General features: G+C 43.1%; 2 protein-coding genes across 4 annotated transcripts in view; both read right to left on the bottom strand.

The window, feature by feature from the left end:
* Positions 1–148: 148 nt before the first annotated feature.
* Positions 149–12,597, bottom strand: samd9l (sterile alpha motif domain containing 9 like). Of its 3 annotated transcripts, XM_038986173.1 has the most exons (4): positions 12,438–12,597; positions 12,214–12,262; positions 5,532–5,588; positions 149–5,427 (listed from the first exon to the last, which is right to left on the bottom strand). In XM_038986173.1, the coding sequence occupies exons 3-4, from the start codon at positions 5,533–5,535 to the stop codon at positions 1,307–1,309; spliced, it is 4,125 nt and encodes a 1,374-aa protein (XP_038842101.1). In that variant the 5' UTR covers positions 5,536–5,588; positions 12,214–12,262; positions 12,438–12,597; the 3' UTR covers positions 149–1,306. The 3 variants fall into 3 exon arrangements, with proteins under 3 accessions (XP_038842101.1, XP_038842093.1, XP_038842109.1); XM_038986165.1 differs by lacking the exon at positions 5,532–5,588; XM_038986181.1 differs by lacking the exons at positions 12,214–12,262; positions 12,438–12,597 and adding an exon at positions 7,420–7,587.
* Positions 12,598–12,836: 239 nt separating this feature from the next.
* Positions 12,837–21,326, bottom strand: part of ern2 (endoplasmic reticulum to nucleus signaling 2) — a 36,193-nt gene continuing 27,703 nt past the window's right edge. Inside the window, exons 13-23 of the mRNA XM_038986144.1 lie at positions 21,044–21,287; positions 20,750–20,840; positions 20,247–20,436; positions 19,904–20,003; positions 19,464–19,663; positions 19,090–19,237; positions 18,282–18,409; positions 18,011–18,134; positions 17,220–17,287; positions 16,832–17,131; positions 12,837–14,655 (exon numbers count right to left, since the gene is read on the bottom strand). Of these exons, the coding sequence (XP_038842072.1) occupies positions 14,092–14,655; positions 16,832–17,131; positions 17,220–17,287; positions 18,011–18,134; positions 18,282–18,409; positions 19,090–19,237; positions 19,464–19,663; positions 19,904–20,003; positions 20,247–20,436; positions 20,750–20,840; positions 21,044–21,287 (2,157 nt within the window). The 3' untranslated portion in view covers positions 12,837–14,091. The remainder of the gene's footprint in view (positions 14,656–16,831; positions 17,132–17,219; positions 17,288–18,010; positions 18,135–18,281; positions 18,410–19,089; positions 19,238–19,463; positions 19,664–19,903; positions 20,004–20,246; positions 20,437–20,749; positions 20,841–21,043; positions 21,288–21,326) is intronic.

Below are 21,326 nucleotides of genomic sequence, written 5' to 3'. Positions count from 1 at the left end.
GAACTCAACTGTTTTTATTATGTGGTCCTATGGATTCATGGGACTACCATTAAAATGTTTATTTTGTATTTTTTCTGTGTGTGAATTTCATGTTACTATTTTAGCATTGTTCACACATTTGCCAAAATAAAAAGTCACACAATAACCATTCAAAACAAACAAAAAGTTAAAGGTAACTTTATTAGGTGTAACTCCATTTTTGAACTAGTCATTTTTCATACAAAAAGACAATATTAAAAAACTGGTTAGAAACAAATACATAAAATGTATGTGAAAATCCTATATAAAGGGGCCATTTCATTGGGAAAACTATAAATAAAATGAATGAGAGAAGTACAAAGTAGTTTGGTTATCAAATACCACATTTTGGGCACAATACATACGTAATATTTCACAGGCTTCCTGCATAAGACAAGATTTAATATAAAAATATATATACAGTATTCAAGAATGAAACAAAAACAGATCATGACTGCATAACTTGACAACACATTCCTTAATATTTTCAGTCCACATAATGGTTGAAAACTTGCAACAAAGCATTCAAACAGAAATAACTTTACACTTACGCTATGCAAAATATCCATACATTTGCCTTGTTATTCTTTTTTTTACAGGCAGAATTTAATTCAGTCTTAAGACACTAAACTGAATTTTGTACACACACACACACAACACACTCTGTCTTCCTCTGACAATGCGCTCTAAAACATGCTCATTCATTGGTATGTTGGTCCAAAATGTTCAGGAGATATTCCATAAGACTCATTTTCTGTCAGGATTTGTCTAAGTGGCAACCCTACTTTTTCACAGTGACGTTGTACGCAACAGGTCCTCTAAATGTGAACCCCAAGTAGAATGTGATGTTTTCATTGCCATAGGGCACGGAGGCTGCTTTCAGATGAGGAATAGTGAACTTTTTCTCTTTTGGGCCCTCAAGGTACACTATCCCATCTTCTGTCCACCCAGACACAGTCCTGAGCAGTTTTGCCATCTCTGGCATTTTCCACACCTCCCCACTGAACCACTTCATTCTCTTTTCTGAGATGGAGAGGACCTTTGTAATCGTTTCAACCTTGCTTTTGTGAACAATCTTGTCCCACCCACTTCCATTACTTAGGAAAAAGTGGGTGTAAATCCTTTTCTTCCTTTGTGGTATATCCTTCATTTTGGTCCAGTAGCTCCTTTTGAGGTACTCAACAGCTGATAGAACAATGTTGTATTTGGTCTCCTTTTCAGGGTCTGTGTCATGATCTTCTGGCCAGAAGAGCAAGATGAGCAGGAACAGAGCACTGGACAGGCACTTTCATTTCTCTGTTGGGAACTGCTGACTGAGTTTCTGAAGGTCTTTCAGAGCAGCCAACTTTGGAGATTGGGTTGTAAGGCAACTCAGAGCAATATGAGCTGCTATGTAATTGACGAGATCCATTTGATCCAGCCTGGCCATCAGAGGGTTGCTGGGGTAGAGCGATATGATATTCTCTAGGACTTTGACTTGGTCTTTTTCTTTCTGGTCAGTCAGTAGGGAGAAGATTGAAGTTATATTCCCCCCACCAAGCTGGTAAATGATCATGCGTTTCATGAAAGGAGTTAAACTGCCAGGGTTCGACTGGCACAGCTTTGGGGCAATGCTGAGAGAGTAACCACTGAAATATTTACCATACTCAGAAGATTTTCTTACCAACCATGTCATTGGATGGCTTATTTTCATCTCAGAGCTTTCAATTGTCTCCTCCTCATCTGCACTGATGTCTGTCTGGAAGTAACTCAGGTCCTCCGAGATCCACTCCAGGGCATCATGCAGTGTCATTTGAAGGCCTTTCAAATTGATGTGAAAATTCTCCCAAGGCTTCTTCACTTCCTCAGGAATGTAATCAGTGAGAAGGTACTTCATACATTCTGAATGGCCATTCGTTTTGCTTGAGAAAACACGCAATGAGAATACGAGCTTCAACAGACTGCAGCCAACTTCAACTGCAGCAAAAAAGCCACTGTTGTTCATGTTTTCAAGGTCCGAGAGAGCAGATTTCTCACATTCTCTGAAACACTCCATTGCTTTCAGCGCAGTTTCAACAGCGTCTGCTGTATTTTCTGCCGTTTTTGGTACTTTCTCAATTGCTTTACACTTGGCGTTGAACCATCTTCTGTATACCTGGCCTTTCGTGTCAAGAATGTAAGAGTTGTTAGGCATTTGTTTTGCTGCTATCTCCGCCCAATCTTTTGCCTCTTCAAACTTCTCATGGGAGTAATTCAGGCGAGCAAGTTGCTGAGCAAAGAATGCATCTTTGTTGAAGCGTTTGTATGCCTCCTTGAGGAGCTCGATTGCCTTGTCAGGGGTTTCCTTTTCACTCACATGTTCAATGAGAGGAGAGAAAAAGCTGTTTGATTCATCACCTTTACTTACTCTGCAACGTCTCATGAACAGGGCTCGCAAAAACTTACCATAATCTTCTTTTCCAAATCTGTGCTCAAAAAGCACATCCTCGTGGAGAAGATCCATGGCCAACCCACTTTGCTGCTTTTGGTCACCAAGGAGCTGCTGAAGGATTTCCTTTGCAACAAGTGGATGAATGATTCGAACTGATTCAATGTGCGTCTTGTCATCTCTCAGATGTATAAAGACAAGTTTGGCCTGCTCACTCAGTGATCTCTCAAAAGCATGCTGGCGGAATCGATCCATATGAATGGTAAATACTAGCAGAGCTTCGCAATGGGACTGGGAAATGAATGAGTTCTGAACATAAGTGTTGAGCAATGCCACATACCGAATGAGCCGAGTGACAACCGCTTCATGATCAATGTCTTGGAGCAGATGTTTCACAAATTGCGCAACATACTCAACAATCTTCTGGTGTTCAAATTCTTCACTCATCAAGACGAATGTCAAGATGAATTCTGGCTGGTACTGTTCTTCAAGCTTCTGCCGTTTCCCAGCAAACTGTCTCTTCTCTTCTTTTGATAGTTTGTGAGTGACAGCTACATTCTGCAATGGTGAGTCTTTGCACATCTTCTCTGGGTTATGTGATCGTCTGCAGCTCAACAGAATGAAGCAAGGTGTTCCTTGTTTGATTTTCTTAGTGTTGATGGCAAACTCTAATTCATTCCTCAGCTCATCAAGGTATTCTTTGTCACAGTCCTCAATCAGCAGGAGCACTGGGAGACATTTCTCAGGATCTTTTTCCTCATACTCTCGGAGTTGAACAGCATGTTCAGATACAGTGGCTGCTGAGTATGACGGCTTCACAACAGCACATCTTAGGTCTGTCCTCTTGTTCCATAACACTTGCCTTCCCACTGTGCTTCCACCGCTTCCTGGGTGATGGTAGATGTTGATACTGTTCACAGGTCTGTCTACACCCCATTTCATAGTGTCAGTGAGAAGTTCGGAGACATCCCTGTATGCATCCCTTTGAATCACTTCTCCAACAAACTTTTTCTCTGCAAGCCAGAAATTCAACCAGGTCACTCTTCCCCCGTGGTAAAACTGTCTTTCAATGTTTTCTTTTTCTGCTTTGATGTAATCATCGCTTGTTTCATCACAATGATTGACACTCAGGATTTCCAAGGAATACATCCTTTCCTCGTCACGAGTTTCAAGAAGGCACTGTCCTTTCAGGTAGATAGGCAAGTGTTTGGTGTCTCGAGATGTTACAGGTTGGATTCGCTGCAGTGTCGCATCAACATGGCTCATTTTCATCCCAACAACACTGGAACGGTTCACAGTTTCTGTTCCACATGAACCCTCTGCAAAACTTTGCCATTTCTGATAGTTATCCTCAGATTCTGAGATGCAAATGATGTCTTCATGACCTTCCATATCTGTGAAGAACTCATAGAAGGTGTGCAAAAGGGGTTTCTCAACTGGGGATGTGAGAAGGAAGACCACCAGGAATGCTCCTTTTGGCAAGATCTGTTTGCAGATCAGTGACACAGATTCCCTCAGGAGTGTAATTTTTGTTTTGATCCATGTCATCTCATCACAGGGGTTTTCATTCCCTTTGTAATCGCTTCGTCCATTGCAAAATATCCAGCTGGTTTGCTCAAACAAATGCAAATGGCTCACAAATTCGCCAATGCTCATACCACTTGGTATTTTGTAGTTCTGCATGAAATGCATATTTGCAGCATGGTGCTGAATATATTTACTGCACAGTCCTGACAGCTTGGAATCTGTGTCAAAGTCGAACACACAGAAAATATTCATGTTGAGCAAGAAGTCAATGCTGCTCAAATCATCTGGTTTGAACTTGTTAGTGACAAGAATGTACCATTTCTCCTTTTCAATGAATTTCTTGCCACTGGTTATCAGCATGGTGAGTTTCCTTCCGAGGTCTTGGCAGATGTCCGGGGTGTTAACATATCGACAATGCTCAGCCTCTTCTCTTTGGGCATCTCTGTCTCTGACTCGCTGGTAGAAGTCATTTTGATCACTCACTGGCTCGGTTTTTGATCCTACCCTGCGATAGATTGTTTCCTTTTCATGCTCAATCTTGTTAGAGGACTCCTTGAAGTTTGGCAGGCGAACAGAGTACACTCGGTTCTTAACAATGCTTATGGAGGGAACAATATCAACCTCCACCACGTATCTTTTTTCTGTGCTATTTATGTCCATAACCTCTATAAACTGAGGTGGGCGTATGCACTGTCGCACATGCTCACTGTCAGAGCGAGAGAAACTCCTTTCAATGTGATCCAATGCATCAACATATATATCTTTCTCAGAAACCGGAACACCGATTATCTCACCATGCACATAGCCTGCATCATCCCTACTGTCCATCACACCAAAGTGTATTGTGCCATTTGATCTGATATTCATGCAGCCACTACCGAATTTGAGAACTTCTTTGGCAAATTTTGCCTGTAGTCTCGTGCGGTCCAATTTGGCAGCATTGTCAAGTGACTTGTACTCATGACAGGGAGATATCAGATCAAATACACCAGATTCAGGTTGCAGAACACTATGTTTGACATATGTGAAATCAATGCCTTCTTTGCCAAATGGCCGTGGCTTGCAGTCTCTCTTTGTGGTTAACACATTGTCCTCAACAGATTGTCCTTGATGAGTTTGTTTCTCTTCCTCTGAAAGACCTTGATCTGTCTCTGGAATCTGGGGAGCTGATTCCTGCTTCTTCTTTTTACTTTCCTGTTCAGTATTGTTGCTACATTGAGGCTTTTCCTTGCCCCGAGTTCTCTGTTTGGTGTCTACAAGCTCATTTCTCTTTCTGATGATCAACAGAGCTGGTCCTGATTTCATTCCAATCTCTTTTCTCAGATAGTCCTCAGTCAGTACAAGGAGAATTCTCCCATCTACCTCTTCCTCATAAAGTTTCTTGATGTATTGCTCCTTCACTCCAATAGTTCTTAACCAGGAGCTCACGTTGGAGTCAGTCCATTTTTCAACAGGCAGTTCATCAGGTTCCTCTGCTGTAGAATATAATAGAAAAATCAAATAACTGATGTATTACCTATATTAAGTATTAGTAGAATATAAAAACATCATTACACCAATATCTCAAACAATTTCTTACCCATTATTGCACTTCTGTCTACGAGCTCACTGTTGTGTAGGGTCTTGCATAATCAGTCTGAGGAAAACAGTAACTATTAATCAATCAACTACATAATCTAAAATAGCACTGCTTGTTTTTCTACTGTGTGTTGCTCAGTGAAACATATTTGAAATTAACAAACTACAAAAGAAGTACATCATTTAGTAGGCTGTGAATATATATTTTTTTAATTCTTCTTTCTTGGTAGCCCACTAAGCAAAATGACCTTGAAATGATGTTGAAAAAACCTCTGACATTGGAACCATGTTAATTTTCAGTTGTAAGTGAAAGTTTAAAATACATATTTTAGGGACGTTGAAAAGACGACTCCTCTGGATGTTGAAATGGTGTCGGACATTAAAGCCATGTTCATTTTCAGTTCTAAGTGAAAGATAAAAATCTGTATTTTTTCGGATGTTGAAAAGACGGCTCTGCCAGACGTTGAAAATCTGTATTTTTTGTTGTGGTTTCATAGGGTCAAATTGTAACCGTAAACAATTTCACTGACATCTCATGTCAATGATGAAAGTATTATGTCTCAATCCCAAAAATATTTGGTTCTGATTGAAAGCAAAATGTAGATGATTTATTATTGCTTTCATCTGTCACTTGCACTTATATTAGCCATTTCAAAAGCTGAAGAACTGGCAGTGATCATGTTCAAAGTTTATAGACACAACCAACCGAACACTAACTACAACAATATTCTCTATCGACATAACGTTTTAAAATATACACTTGCAAATAACACTGGGTATTATTCTAATGAGGTCCACCCCAAACAAGGCCAAATTGAGTTGGTCCGTCGCCGTTAATCGCATCTCCATTTTCTTCACTGCACGGATCCTTTTAAGCACAGAACACAACACGGAACACAGCTACAGTCAATGCTTGCGCCTATATGTCGCTGATGACTCTAGCCAAAATCATGTAAAAGTTATGCCCAATATCACAGGAGCTATGTTTTTTTTCTTTCTGCCACTGCTTTTTAAAAAATGGACTAAACTTTTAGGGCCAAATTTGAGCAAATTCTAATTTTTTCAATAATCGTGATTAATCGCAATTAACTAACGCAATTAACTATTTTAATCGTTTGACAAACCTAAAGAATAGACATTTTCAACATCCGTAAATTACATCTTTTAAACTTTAACTTAGAACTGAAAATGAACGTTACTGCAATGTCAGACAGAGAATACTTTTCAACATTTTCTCTCTCATTGGGGTCTGTCTAAAAATTATAGTAAGACAAAAACAGTATGCCATAGCTCTATGCCTATGTTGGTGTGAATGGTGCAGATCTCTTGTAAAGAGATGCCTTTGCACAGTGCCCAAGACGCCAAAACACCGGTGGAATGAGCACTCAGAATCTCCGGGGGCTGTAAACCCTTGCTAATATAAGCATATAATTGTCACGTTCCTGACCTGTTTTCTGTTGTTTTGTATGTGTGTGATGGTCAGGGCGTGAGTTTTGGGTGGGCAGTCTATGTTTTCCGTTTCTATGTTGGTTTTGGGTTGCCTGGTATGGCTCTTAATTAGAGGCAGGTGTTTTGCGTTTTCCTCTAATTGAGAGTCATATTAAGGTAGGTTGTTCTCACTGTTTGTTTGTGGGTGATTTTCTTCCGTGTCTGTACACCACATGGGACTGTTTCGGTTTGTTTGTTCATCGTTCTTTTGTGTAGCCTATTTTCCCTGTTCGTGCGTTCTTCATGTTATATGTAAGTTCGTCGTCTAGGTCTGTCTTCATCGTTTATTATTTTGTAGGTTATCAAGTTTAGTTTGTTATAGTGTTTTCGTGTTTTTTCCCGTCTTACAATAAATTTCATTATGTATTCAACACCCGCTGCGCCTTGGTCAACTCACTCACCGAAAGAGAGCCGTTACAATAATAGCCTCCTCCACAATCCAATGGGACAGCTGTTGATGAGAGAGGGGCCCACGTTTGCAAGGGGGCGCCCAGGAAACGAAGAGTAGGTCACCCTTTTGCCATGCTCTAGTTTGTCCAAGTAGAAGCGCAACATGTGTACTGGACATAAACGATGGAGACGCCATTCTTCTGTAGAGTAGAAGGGTGACTGGTGGAAATCAATTAGCTCCAAGGCGATACAATTGTAATTGCTGCTGACCTTAAGCATAAAGGTGGGATTGAGTAACAACGTTACTTGGGGGAACCCCAGGGCAACTGTAGGCATGAATGGTGGACTAAAGTGCATGCAGCTCACTCACTCGCTTTGCAGAGGTAAGGGCAATCAGCAAACCTGTCTTAAAAGGAGAGATATTTAATACTCCACGCATTCCAGCTGCTCAAAGGTTGCTGAGAAATTAATTGCATCAAGCACAATAGACAGGTCCAAAGACAGGGCTAAAGGGAAAGGGGGATACCTAGTCAGTTGTACAACTGAATGCATTCAACTGAAATGTGTCTTCTGCATTTAACCCCTCTGAATCAGAGAGGTGCGGGGGGCTACCATAAATCGACATACACGTCTTCGGCGCCCGGTGAACAGTGGGTTAACTGCCTTGCTCAGGGGCAGAACGGCAGATTCTTAAATTGTCAGCTCGGGGATTCGATCCAGCAACCTTTCGGTTACTGGCCCAAAGCTCTAAGCACTAGGCTACCTGCCGGCTTGGGGATTAGACGTAAGCGACATGCTTCCTTCATGAAACACAACTGCAGGGGTTACTCTACTCTAGTTGTCAAAGCCTAGATGACAGCCCGAGAAAGCTGCTAAATGGATCTAAACAGTTAACTGTTTTGGTCACACAACTTCTCGCAAACGAGCCACTTTACAGTGAGCGTGTAGAAGGGGCTCCTGCACTCTGGGCACTCTGTGTAGTCTAGAAGACAGAGGCAAGTCACATTCTCCTCCTCACAAGCCATGCACGGCGCGCCATAGTTTCCTAGAGGGCGGAAAATAGGCTATAGAGACAGCGGTGATATGCTACATGAAGATGAAATTGACAACCATTTCAAAATAGAAACACATGCATTGGCTAAATAGATACATTGCTGCATTGCAAACATAAAAAAATCGAGACAAAGAGAAATTCATTCACACAAGGAACCCACAGACCTGTCAGTGGCAGTGTCCCAGATAACAATATCTAACCTGTTCCGAATAAATAACTGGCGGGTTGCGGTAGGACGATATTTGTAAATTGGTGTGAACGGTGTCATTAAACAAGACGTGCTCATATTATTTATTTTATGTACTTGGTAAGAAAAGTGCCTTTAGTCGTGTTAGCTATTTGGCTAATAGCTTCGCTAGCTAGTACCACCTTAGCCGAAGACAACTGCGTGAATATTGTTGTTTCTTCGGTCTTGAGTCTCATATCACCATAGCATCGTGAGGTGTACTAAACGAGAGAAGCAAGCTGGCCAGTAGCTAGTTGGCTTTTCAGCATTGTTGTGAATTAGCCTTCACAGGCGTGACAGCAACACTACCTGAGCAGGTAGGGAACTCCAAGTTATCTAGCCATGTGTATGCCACTATGTGCAGGTAGGACTGCTAGTGTGGCTAGCTTGCTAGTTAGAAGCCTCACAGCTAATGCTAGCTAGGGCTAGCACAGTGTGAATGCCACGGCCATGAAGCTAGTAATGCATTATATAGCTAGCAACTGCCTTATGGCTAAGGTAACTAGCATATTGCTGGTCGGAGTGTGGGCTGTTCACAAACGAGTAAACGTAGGTTTTAACCAAACGAGAGAATGGCTCAGTAAGAAGCTAGAAATCTAGTCATGCTGAGGAGAGCTTTAGTGGATGCAGTCACATCCACAAAGAAGAGAAGCAAGAATGACCAGGGCTGTGTTCAGTACGTTTTTACGATCTGGAATGTTCAATTGAACGGAAACAGCGCTTTACTGAATAACCAGTTAAAAATGCGGAGTGGTTGGGTTGTGGAACAATTTCAGCATTTCCACTGCCCGTAAAATAAACTCAGCATAAAAAGAAACGTCCCTTTTTCAGGACCCTGTCTTTCAAAGATAATTCATGAAAATCCAAATAACTTCACAGATCTTCATTATAAAGCGTTTAAACACCGTTTCCCATGCTTTTCCAATGAACCATAAACAATTAATGAACATGCACCTGTGGAACGGTCGTTAAGAGACTAACAACTTACAGACGGTAGGCAATTAAGGTCACAGTTATGAAAACAGGACACAAAAGAGGACTTTCTACTGACTCTGAAAAACAACAAAAGAAAGATGCCCAGGGTCCCTGCTCATCTGTGTGAACGTGCCTTAGGCATGCTGCAAGGAGGCATGAGGACTGCAGATGTGGCCAGGGAAATAAATTACGATGTCTGTACTGTGAGATGCCTAAGACAGCGCTACAGGGAGACAGGATGGAGAGCTGATTATCCTCGCAGTGGCAGACCACGTGTAACAACACCTGCACAGGATCGGTATATCCGAACATCACACCTGCGCGACAGGTGCAGGATGGCAACAACTGCCCGAGTTACACCAGGAACGCACAATCCCTCCATCAGTGCTCAGACTGTCTGCAATAGGCTGAGAGAGGCTGGACTGAGGGCTTGTAGGCCTGTTGTAAGGCAGGTCCTCACCAGACATCACCGGCAACAACGTCACCTATGGGCACAAACCCACCATCTCTGGACCAGACAGGACTGGCAAAAAGTGCTCTTCACTGACGAGTCGCGGTTTTGTCTCACCTGGGGTGATGGTCGGATTCGCGTTTATCGTCAAAGGAATTAGCGTTACACCGAGGCCAGTACTCTGGAGCGAGATCGATTTGGAGGTGGAGGGTCCGTCATGGTCTGGGGCAGTGTGTCACAGCATCATCGGACTGAGCTTGTTGTCATTGCAGGCAATCTCAACGCTGTGCGTTACATCCTCCTCCCTCATGTGGTACCCTTCCTGCAGGCTCATCCTGACATGACCCTCCAGCATGACAATGCCACCAGCCATACTGCTCATTCTGTGCGTGATTTCCTGCAAGACAGGAATGTCAGTGTTCTGCCATGGCCAGCGAAGAGCCCGGATCTCAATCCCATTGAGCACGTCTGGGACCTGTTGGATCGGAGGGTGAGGGCTAGGGCCAGGGCCATTCCCCCCAGAAATGTCCAGGAACTTGCAGGTGCCTTGGTAGAAGAGTGGGGTAACACCTCACAGCAAGAACTGGCAAATCTGGTGCAGTCCATAAGGACATGAACTGCAGTACTTAATGCAGCTAGTGGCCACACCAGATACTGACTGTTATTTTTGATTTTGACCCCCCCCCCCCCGTTGTTCAGGGACACATTATTCCATTTCTGTTAGTCACATGTCTGTGGAACTTGTTCAGTTTATGTCAGTCGTTGAATCTTGTTATGTTCATACAAATATTTACACGTTAAGTTTGCTGAAAATAAACGCAGTTGACAGTGAGAGGACGTTTCTTTTTTTGCTGAGTTCACGTCACCAATTGCTTCAAGCCACACCTTGCTACACTCAACAAACCGGAGCAAACGTACCTCAGTCTGTTCAAGAACATTCAAGAACGTTTAGGGAAAACGTGTCCTTCAGTACAAACCGTTTCACAACGTAGCAAATATTCAAGCAAACTGAACGAACCTCAGTTGGCAGGCGAGTGGCTCCCTTTATAGATCCCCACAGTGGATGTGTCATAATACCCATAAAACCTAGCGGTCAAACAGGGAAATGGTTGAAATTATTTTTCCACCATTCATTTTTCCCATTTTAGAAACACTTAAAACAAGGGCTGTGTTTTGTGTAGGCTTACCCTGGTGTGACGTTTTGATATTCGTGTAAATCTCTTTCAGACAAGGTGACGTTTAAATCAATACATTCAGCTCTATTTACTCTCAGATTCAAAAATGATAATTAGCACCAAAGTAGACATCATGCAAGACTACAAATACATGCATGTCTCTCTAGCTGACACCTTTGCTAACAGGTATTGTTTTATTTTAAAACATGACCAAAACATTTTTTATTTGGCCAATTTATGCATTACTACATTTTGCTAACATTAGATAGTTAATCCAGAGATTCTTACCTTTGCCTGGATTCAGCAGTCTCGTCCAGATAGTATTTGTAGTTCTGTAGGATAGCCACATTAGCAGCTAATTAGCATTTCATTTTTCGGGGTGGGGGTACCAGCGAATATATTAATAAGTCACCTTGTCCGAGAGAGATTTACACAGTTATCAAAACGTTACGTCAGGGTAAGTTTACACATAACAGTCTAAAATCCCCTATGGGAAAAATGAATGGTTTAAAAACGATTTGAACCATTTCCCTGTTTGACCGCTAGGTTTTATGGGTATTATGACTCATATTGTGGTACTCTTTGGAGGAGAAGCTCACCTAATTCACCACTTCACCTGTGTCTCCAACAGATGATGTGTGATTGGTTACGTTGAAAGATTGTGGACATGCCCATAGCTAGACATTGAAACGAATATTTGAAATATAACCTATTTCAAGACAACGAAGCTGTTAAAATGTTTAGTTGATTATAAAAGCACAAGGGAATGCAGGCCAATGCACGGTTCCAAATAAAATGGCTCAAGCCTATTAGCTACAGTTAGAGTTTCTTGAACATTTTAAAATACTAAGTAGCTACATACATCCTTTTAATAAAAATCAAGTTTAATCTGTAGTCTCCAAGAAAAACAAATATTGGGTTTACCAATGAGCGGGCGAAGATGAACCAGACGTTGGCGGCGATGTTGTCCTCTCTGGAAGAAAATATACTCCAGTTTTAGATTGCAAAGATAAGACTTCAATGTAGTTTTTTTCCCTACAGCAGATACACTTTACACCAAACAGAAATAAAGGGCTAAGAATGTGTCTTTCCTTTGTTGGAGAGCACTCTCGACAAGCGTAGCCTATAATTGATATAGTTCTCCTCACCTCTTTAAATTGTTCCATTGCCAACAGAAATATGTTTAGCTCTTAATACGCCGCACGTCGTTAATGCTTTAGAAGACTCGGTGTGATAAAAGACTACTCTTTTCAGCTGGTAGATTTCTGCTGCTGTACTAGATAGGTGGTGTCTAGTGCTAGCACCCTCAGTCACTCCATTGAAAACCATTGGCCCGAACTACGTCAGATCAGAGGAACGACGTCATGAGGGGGCTTGTTTTTATCCGTAAGTTTCGTTTAGGAGAAAAGGAGAGTTATGAGGGCCAACAAGGCAGCCAATGGCAACTTGGCATCGACCCCCTCAGGCTTGCAGTGGAAGTCCGTTACATAACAGGCAATAATGAATGTATTGTGTTTGCTTAGTCCCAAGAATAACTGACAAAAATGTAAAGTTCAAAGGCACAAATATAACGCTGATTTATTTGGCTTTTTCACTTAAACAGCTGCATATTCGTTGGCAATGCAAAATTAGAAAATTGTGAAACAGTGTGTAGTATGGACAGTACATAAAAACACCGTACAAAATAAATCAAATATTAAACTATTACAGTTAAATACCTATTAATCTGTTATTCAATGGATATGATTGAATAAAACATGTTGCATTGGATCATCATTAAGGAATATGGGATGAGAGAATATATATAATTCCTCCATTAAAGAATGGTCAAAAAAACTAAAGCCCATAACCCAGAATGTAAGGTGAATACTTTCTGTAATCATCCTATCATGACTTGTAGCCGAACAAGTTTTAGTTATGCCTAGTGTGTCAAGAGATCAAGCAAACAAGACTTTGGCTGACGCCCTGCAATAAAAAAACAATATTTATTTGTGCCCGATGTACAGCACAACGCTAACAGAGATAAGATAAAAGTAGAAAAGAAACACATGCTTTTACCAGTGTTCAATTCAAACACCCTTTGGAATATCTCTCCTTGACTGCACAGGAAGACAGGCACTGAAATAGTACTGAGTGAAGAGAGACAAGCAGCATCTGCAGCAGCAAGTAAAACTATTTCAGAGACATCTACCCTTACAGAGCTCACATACATAGCACAGTGTTATTTAAAAAAGGCATAATGGCCACATCATATGATTATCATTGATCAAGTCATTATCAAGTAGTCACATATACAAAAATATACACCTCTTTACAGTGAAAAGGCTCACTGAGGGAACATTGTACAGTAAAACTACCATTGTTGACTTAAATCTTCCAACATAAACAGAAGAATTCCTCCCTTGCATTGCCAAGTATTTTGTGCCCAACAATACTTGACATGAGGCAGGACTCCATTGCAAATAAAACAGGTTCTCTCTGCCCACACTAGTTCATTTCCACCCTGGCTTCTTGATGCATCGGGGGACCTTGGGCCGGTTCCATTCTGAGCCATTTTGTCTCAGTAGAGTAGGAAAGGCACTTGGTTTGGGCTGCTGCTGCCCCGTCGGCAGGTCCCAGGCAATGCAGGCCTGGTCCTCACCAGCACAGGAAAGAGCCACAGGGCCCCAGTATGTGTCCACTCGTAAGGCAATCAATCAAATGTATTTATAAAACGCCCTTTTTACATCCGCAGGTGTCACAGAGTGCTATACAGAAACCCAGCCTAAAACCCCAAGGCAACGCTCCTCTGTGCCGTACCCATCACCTGGCTTTCAGGCAGGCTCCGTGTCCAGTGTGGCACGGGATTTGTAGGGGAGATTTCTGAGGGTGTGGAGGGTTCTGAGGGCTGGGTGGGCAACTGTCTGTGGGGGCAGGTCTGGCAGTGTGGATGAGGGTGATGTAGGCAGTACTGGTTTGACTGGTAATGATGTGGATGATACTGGCTCTACTGATAATGTGGTTGTGTTTGATAGTGACTATATGGGTGTAGAGTCTGATACTGTCACTGACTGTATGGGGTCTGTGGATGGATATGTGCTTGACACCATCACAGGCTGTGAGGGTACTGTGTTTGACGGTGTTGGTTCCTCCGGCTGCGACGTGTGTGTCTGCAGCAGCTCTGTGGCCTTGGGCCCGGTGTGTGTGTAGTGAGTCCGTATCCAGGCGAGCTGCTCTGAGCTGGAGTAGTAGGGAAGGAAGTGCCTCCTGTGCACAGGTGTGCATGGCCAGGTAGGTGTGGCACGGGAGGTGAAGTAGGTGACAGTCATCAGCGATGGAGCCCAGAGTCTCCTGGACCTCTGCTGGTAACTCCCTGTAATGGTGCTTCTATAGGAGGGACAAAAGAAGAAGGATTCATATAAAACTGACATCTAAATCAGGTTGCATAGAGAAGGGTCTGCATACATTGTTACACCAAATCACAATTCACCAACTAAAAGTACAGCTTTCAGGTTGTTAACAAATTTAAGTTAAAAAACGTTAATAGATTGCTTTTTATAAATGTTGTGCTACATTTAACTGCCGAAAATGCTGTTGGTGAAGTCACTTCCTTAGTAGGTGATGTCAGAGGTCAGCATGTGGGAGAAGTCGAGATCAGGGACGATCGTTGAGTTTCCCACTAGTAATTACAAGTTGTAGGTGCGTTCAAGTGGATTTTTCCCAGTCTACCGACTGGTAAATACCACCTTCCCACTTGGTTATGAACGCAGCATTAGTTCCACAAGCTCAAAATATCTGCAAACTAACACAGTAACAGATATTAATGCTGATTTAATTTGGCATTTTCACTCCAACAATGGCAGACATGTTGGCAAAAGGAGACAATTGCAAAACTGAAAATGGAATATCATAAAACAAACTATTCTTGCATTCAGGATGGCATGTTAGAAATTAAATCTTAACAGTAAAAGGCATCATCAGACGAGACTGCAAAAGATTTACTGTTCACTTTTGCAGAAAACCCTCTTCACTTAACTTTAAACAGCTTGCATTAGACAAAATACTGTACATTCTTGGGGTTTTTGATGTACAATGAACAGTACAAAATAAACCTGAAGTAAATGCATTCCACTTAAAAATAAAATATTAACAAACTATAACAGTTAATTCATGTAATAAATGAAGACCTATTTAACTGCCAATCATTATACAGACAATACGATTGAATAAAACATGTTGCATTGGATCATCCTTCATCAAAGCTAGGATGAGAGAAAACACATCATTCCTCTGACAGCAAAAACCAGAATGTGAAGTGAATGCTTTCTGTAACCATCCTATCATGACTTGTAGCTGAACCAGTTTTAGTAAAGGCCTAGTGTATCAGAGATCAAGCAAACAAGACTTTGGGTGATGTCCTGCAATAAAAACACAATCAGATCACATATTGCCTTGTGTCTGATGTACAGCACAAAGCTATCAGAGATAAAAGTAGAAAAGACAAACACATTATGCTTTTACCAGTGTTCAGTTCAAACACCCTTTGACATATCTGTCCTCGCCTGCACAGGAAGACAGGCACTGAAATAGTAGTTATTCAAGAGAGAAAAGCTGTCACTAGCAGCATCTGCAGCAGCAAGCAAAACTATTCCAGAGACGTCTACCCTCACAGAGCTCACATACATAACACAGTGTTATTTAAAAAGGCACAATGGCCACATCCCATGATTTTCAACGATAGTCATTATCAAGTCGTCACCTATACAAAAATATACACCTCTTTACAGTGTATAGGCTCATTAAGAGAAATAACAAGATTCCACAGTAAAACTACCATTGTCGACTTGTCTTTCAACATCAACAGAAGAATTCCTCCCTTGCTTTGCCAAGTATTTTGTGCCCAACAATACCTCACAATACTTGACATTAGCAGGGACTCCATTGCAAATAAAACACATTCTCTCTGTACTACACAGTACGGCCCCCACTAGTTCATTTCCACCCTGGCTTCTTGATGCGTCGAGGGACCTTGGGACGGTTCCATTCGGAGCCATTTTGTCTCAGTCGAGCAGGAAAGGCACTTGGTTTGGGCTGCTGCTCCCCCCTGTCGGCAGCTCCCAGGCACTGCAGGCCTGGTCCTCACCAGCACAGGACAGAGCAACAGAACACCAGTATGTGTCCACTCGTAAGGCAATGCTCCTCTGTGCAGCACTCATCCACCACCCCTCGTTGGCTCTCAGGCAGGCTCCGTGTCCGGTGTGGCTGGATGTGGCACTGGCAGCATGTGTGGTTCAGGTGGGACGGGATCTGTAAGGGGGGTTTCTGAGGGTGTGGGGGGTTCTGAGGGCAACACTGTCTGTGGAGGCGGGTCTGGCAGTGTGGATGAGGGTGATGTAGGCAGTACTGGTTGGACTGGTAATGATGTGGATGATACTGGCTCTACTGGTAATGTGGTTGGCACTGACTGTGGGGGTGTTGTTGTGTTTGACAGTGACTGTATGGGTGTGGAGTCTGATACGGTCACTGACTGTATGGGTGCTGTGGATGGAATTGTGTTTGACACCTTCTCAGGCTGTGAGGGTACTGTGTTTGACGGTGTGGGTTCCTCCGGCTGCGACGTGTGTGTCTGCAGCAGCTCTGTGGCCTTGGGCCCGGGGTGTGTGTAGGGAGTCCGTATCCAGGAGAGCTGCTCTGAGCTGGAGTAGTAGGGAAGGAATGACCTCTCGTGGGCACAGGTGCGCATGGCCAGGTAGGTGTGGCGCAGCAGGTGGGGGAAGCGGGAAGTGAAGTAGGAGACAAAGTCATCAGGGATGGAGCCCAGAGTCTCCTGGACCTCTGCTGGTAACTCCCTGTAATGGTGCTTCTATAGGAGGGACAAAAGAAGAAGGATTCATATAAACTGACATCTAACCAGGTAAACACACATAATTTAGCTGAAAAGACACCCATACCTTGTTTCTCATGGCACGGAGAAGATCTCTGACAGACCCTCCTTTATACGACCGGAATTTGCGTAGGTCTGCCAAGAGAAAATACATGCAATGAGTAATCCACACAGTACATTCTAATAATTTATCCTAAAATGTATAATTTATCCTAAAAGTCTCATAATACAGCAAGATTGAAATACCTCACAATGTCCTGGTTTAAAGTTAGATATCCTATAAATATAGTCTACCTGTCAGGAAATCTTCAGCCGACTAGTTCTCCACAAGGCATGAAAACATAACAAGCTAAATAGACAAATGACTGACATGCAAATTAAAAACTCATGAATGCAACAGTCACAGCGAACCTTCTCTTACCATTTCTTTCATATACAGTAAGTAGCATATTAAGATTAGAACAACCCTATGAAACAGCCCTATAAAGATGAACACTCAACAGGAAGCAAAGCAGCCTTTCAGGTTGAGAAGAGCTCAGCTAAATGCTGCAGTCTGGATTGACAGGAAATGCAAACCACATCCACCGTCACTGCATTTTATAATCACTGCACTTGAGAAACATTAACCCTAACTGGGCAACTAATAATCAGGTTTTCAGTACAAAACTGTAGTAGGTCATATCATTTCTTAACTCATGAAATATATACCCTTTAATTTATTAAAGGCACTAGCATAGTAGTAGGGTTAAAACTGAACTCGGACCAGTCTCTTTACCAGTCTACACTCATGATGTGGACAAAGTCTTGTAAAACAGGTATGTGGTTGTAGCTACAACTGATCTCAGGCCAGTCTCTCACCGGTCTGTAGAGGCACTGTGATGTGCTCCCTCCAGTCCAGTTTCACCACGGCCCGCCCCCCTCGCTCCAACTGCCTTACGATTGGTCCATCCAGCGGCTCCTTCTCTATCCTGTCACTCAAGTCCTACAGGGGAAACAAGATGAAATATGGGTTTTTATTTAAACAAAGAAAATGTCGTTATTGGAAAATGTTCCGTTCACAGTTGCATCTCGTGCTATACTGATTTATGCGGAACAGTTTTAATAGAAAAGTATTGGATTTGATTGTGACCTGGAAGAACTGCAGCTGTTTCTCCAGGCTCCAGAAGAAAGGGTGTTTGAGCACGCTCTCAGCAGAAGGCCTCCTCTGGGGCTCCATGCTCAGCATCTGTTCTATCAGGTCTGCGGCCACGATGTCCTCTGAGAAAGACCAGACCAAACACTCAGTCACTATGGGGCGGTGTTGTGGCAGAATTGGGGTGAGCTATTGTCACTTCTCAAGGGTTATGTTATTGTTCTGTGTTGGACTGTGATGTTATGCATTTCATAACTCCTGTTATGTCTGCACCCTAAAACAAGGCCATTGTGTTCTGGAACTGAAAATAACTTGTAACAATATGATTGTATTATTACCTTCCACTATATAAGGGACATGTAGCCATTTACTCTTGGAGCTCCTTCCCTGACTGCGATCAGAGAGGGATCTACCTAGCAGCTTCTCGTCTGTATTAAACATTCACTATTATAATTATAAATGAGTCTCTGCCTAATCGTTGGATCAAATTTTCAACAACAGAGGTCTCTGATGTGAAACAACTGATTGTCAATGTTTGGGTTTGCATTAAACAAAATTGCAATAACATCAGGACCCCGTCTGTCTATAATTACTCTCATACTGCCTTTACCAAAACTGTCCAATGTAAACTTATTGCTCTCTTCTTTGTACTTTCAAAGGCTGAACTGATGCTCACCAGCAAGAAACTACTGTTTCTTAGACAGTCAACATCCTGGTTTAAATCAAATCACTTCAAAACCAATCCTACACCAACTTCCCCTCACCGCCTTCCTGTGGGTCTGAGAACAGGAAGTGATGTCCTCACCATGTTTGTGGGGCTGTAGCTGGTCCAGGCTGTAGGCTCCCAGCAGTATGTTGGCTTGCCTCTGCAGGGACTTGCCAAAGGGATGACTTCCCCAGGACACCACATAGTAGAACACACAGCCTGCAGAGAAGATGTCCACCGTGCACGTCTACAGAGGAAGAGAGAGAGGTTAGGAGTTCAATAATGGCGTTCTGTTGATGGTTAGCAATCAATGTCTTTGATAAAGGCAAGATAAGTATGTGACAGTGAACTGCATTCACACCAATTTAAATTAGTATCAGACAGCGACAGTCACACAGGCTTTTGTTTCATGACAGCTGCTATCTGTAAAATCAGGACCAGTCATGTCTCCAGTAGAGAGAGGAACCACTCACAGGGTTGTCCTTGCAGTCCTCACTGAGGACCTCTGGGGCGATCCACCCCTCGGTGCCGGGCACCCCGGACCTCCTGCTGAAGCTGTGTCGGCCCACCGCCAGCTTCTTACACAGGCCAAAGTCGGAGATCATGGCCCGCGCCCGACCGTGGGCGTTGGGCATGGACACCAGGATGTTGTGGGGCTTCAGGTCTCTGTGCACTGGGGACGGGAAGAGTAGAGAAGATCAGATCAGGCTGGAAGAATAACCTGTAACCTAGGAGATCTTAGATGTTTACTGTACCTAGTCCAGCTGCAGTAGTCTTGTGAATCTTATTGAAAATATTACTGTATGGTTTGCCCTAACTGTAACTTACATAGAAACATTTGAGTATAACCTTTCTGTTCTTCATGAAAACCTATATTAAAACCTAGTGGAGGTGCACATCTTGTGATTATTACCTATATTGAGGGAGTGCAGGTGTGCCAGTCCTGACATGGTCTGCTGCAGCAGCATCACAGGCTCCAGTCCATGCCGATCAAAATCCTGTCTCTCCACATACTGAAAGAGGAAACAAAGAGTCCGCATCCAGTGAGTGAGTAAAAGTAACAAGAAGCAAGTTTAAGAGGATGAATTAATAAATAAATGAATGAGAGCGTAAGCCGAAAGGTCAGGAAGAGAGAGGGTGTTGTAGAGCTTAAGACAACTTTGGAGGGCCAGATACATTTGGCTTGTGGGACGCATTTGGCTCGTGGGCCGGGTATTGCAGACCCCTGGGTTTGGTGGTCAGTTAGGCTGCAGTACCTCTTGCAGTGAGGCGGCACACAGCTCTATGGCGATGTACTGGAACTGGCGGTCCCTCTCTGTGCAGAAGTAACGGATGACGTTGGGGTGCTCGTCCGACTCGCGCAGCAGGTCCACCTCACGGTCAGCAAAGCTGAAGCATTCTGGGAGGATCCTCTTGACTGCCACGGCACGGTTGTCAAACTGACCCCTGGGGGACAGAGCAAGGGAAGGTTAGTAGAACATTCCTAAACAGACACTTTACAAAGAAAGGTTGAGTTCTTGTCTGTATGTTTGTAAAACTGAACATTTATCAAAATAAATAAAAAACGAAGGTTGTGTCCCAATTCTCTACCCACTTGCACAGAAATAATGGGGATGCGGCCAAAGACTCTCCAGAGAGTCTATATGACGAGTAGAGATGATTGAACGACTAACTGAGCAGCCTCAAAAAAGACACTTCACTTGACTTTCATTTCACTTTGTTACAAAATGTAGATACATTAGCCTGGGTTGAGACTTACTTATACACGATGGTTCCCTCTGCACCGTGTCCCAAAACATTTTTGGGCCGGAACGTTATCTTTCCAACTCTGACCATGTTGGAGTCCTCATCTGATGAACCATAAAAAAAAGCACATCAGATATTGGAATCAGAAGACTATCTTACTCTCATTTTCAAAACAATTGCCAGGCATCAAGATGAACAGAGCAGTGCTAGACCTGTTGTAAGTGAGTGTGTACAGTATGTGTGAGTAATTGTGTGCATCAATGCGTGTATCTTTATCAATGTGTGTATCCACTTGTGTCCTCTATACCTCTGTCCTCGTGCTCGTTGGCGGAGCTGCCCAGCTCGGGCACAGATAGGTTGGAGTGGTTGGATGCACGGGGGGTGATGTTGGGGGTGCCGTTGGGGCTGCTGTGGTCTGAGTCAGCGTCCGGGGCCAGCAGGGGCAGGTCAGTCCCCGGGGCAGAGAACGGCTGTCTCCTCAGGAGATCCAGCCGCTCATCCAACTGCCTCTGGAACTGTTCATGCTGCAGCTGCTGCTGTTTGTGAACACTCTGGGAAGTACATGTATAAGTGAGCTATAGTGTTCAGGT

Source organism: Salvelinus namaycush, chromosome 3, assembly GCF_016432855.1.
Source record: "Salvelinus namaycush isolate Seneca chromosome 3, SaNama_1.0, whole genome shotgun sequence".
Classification (NCBI taxonomy): Eukaryota; Metazoa; Chordata; class Actinopteri; order Salmoniformes; family Salmonidae; genus Salvelinus; species Salvelinus namaycush.
The sequence above is the reverse complement of the archived record's forward strand: the minus strand, read 5'-3'. Positions and strand labels throughout refer to the sequence as shown.

Bases quoted from the DNA above. Each gene is read 5' to 3' on its own strand.
- samd9l (XM_038986165.1), bottom strand. The intron at 5,428-12,213 runs GTAAACCCAATA...TATATTCTACAG, and splicing joins TCATCTTCGCCCGCTCATTG to CAGAGGAACCTGATGAACTG.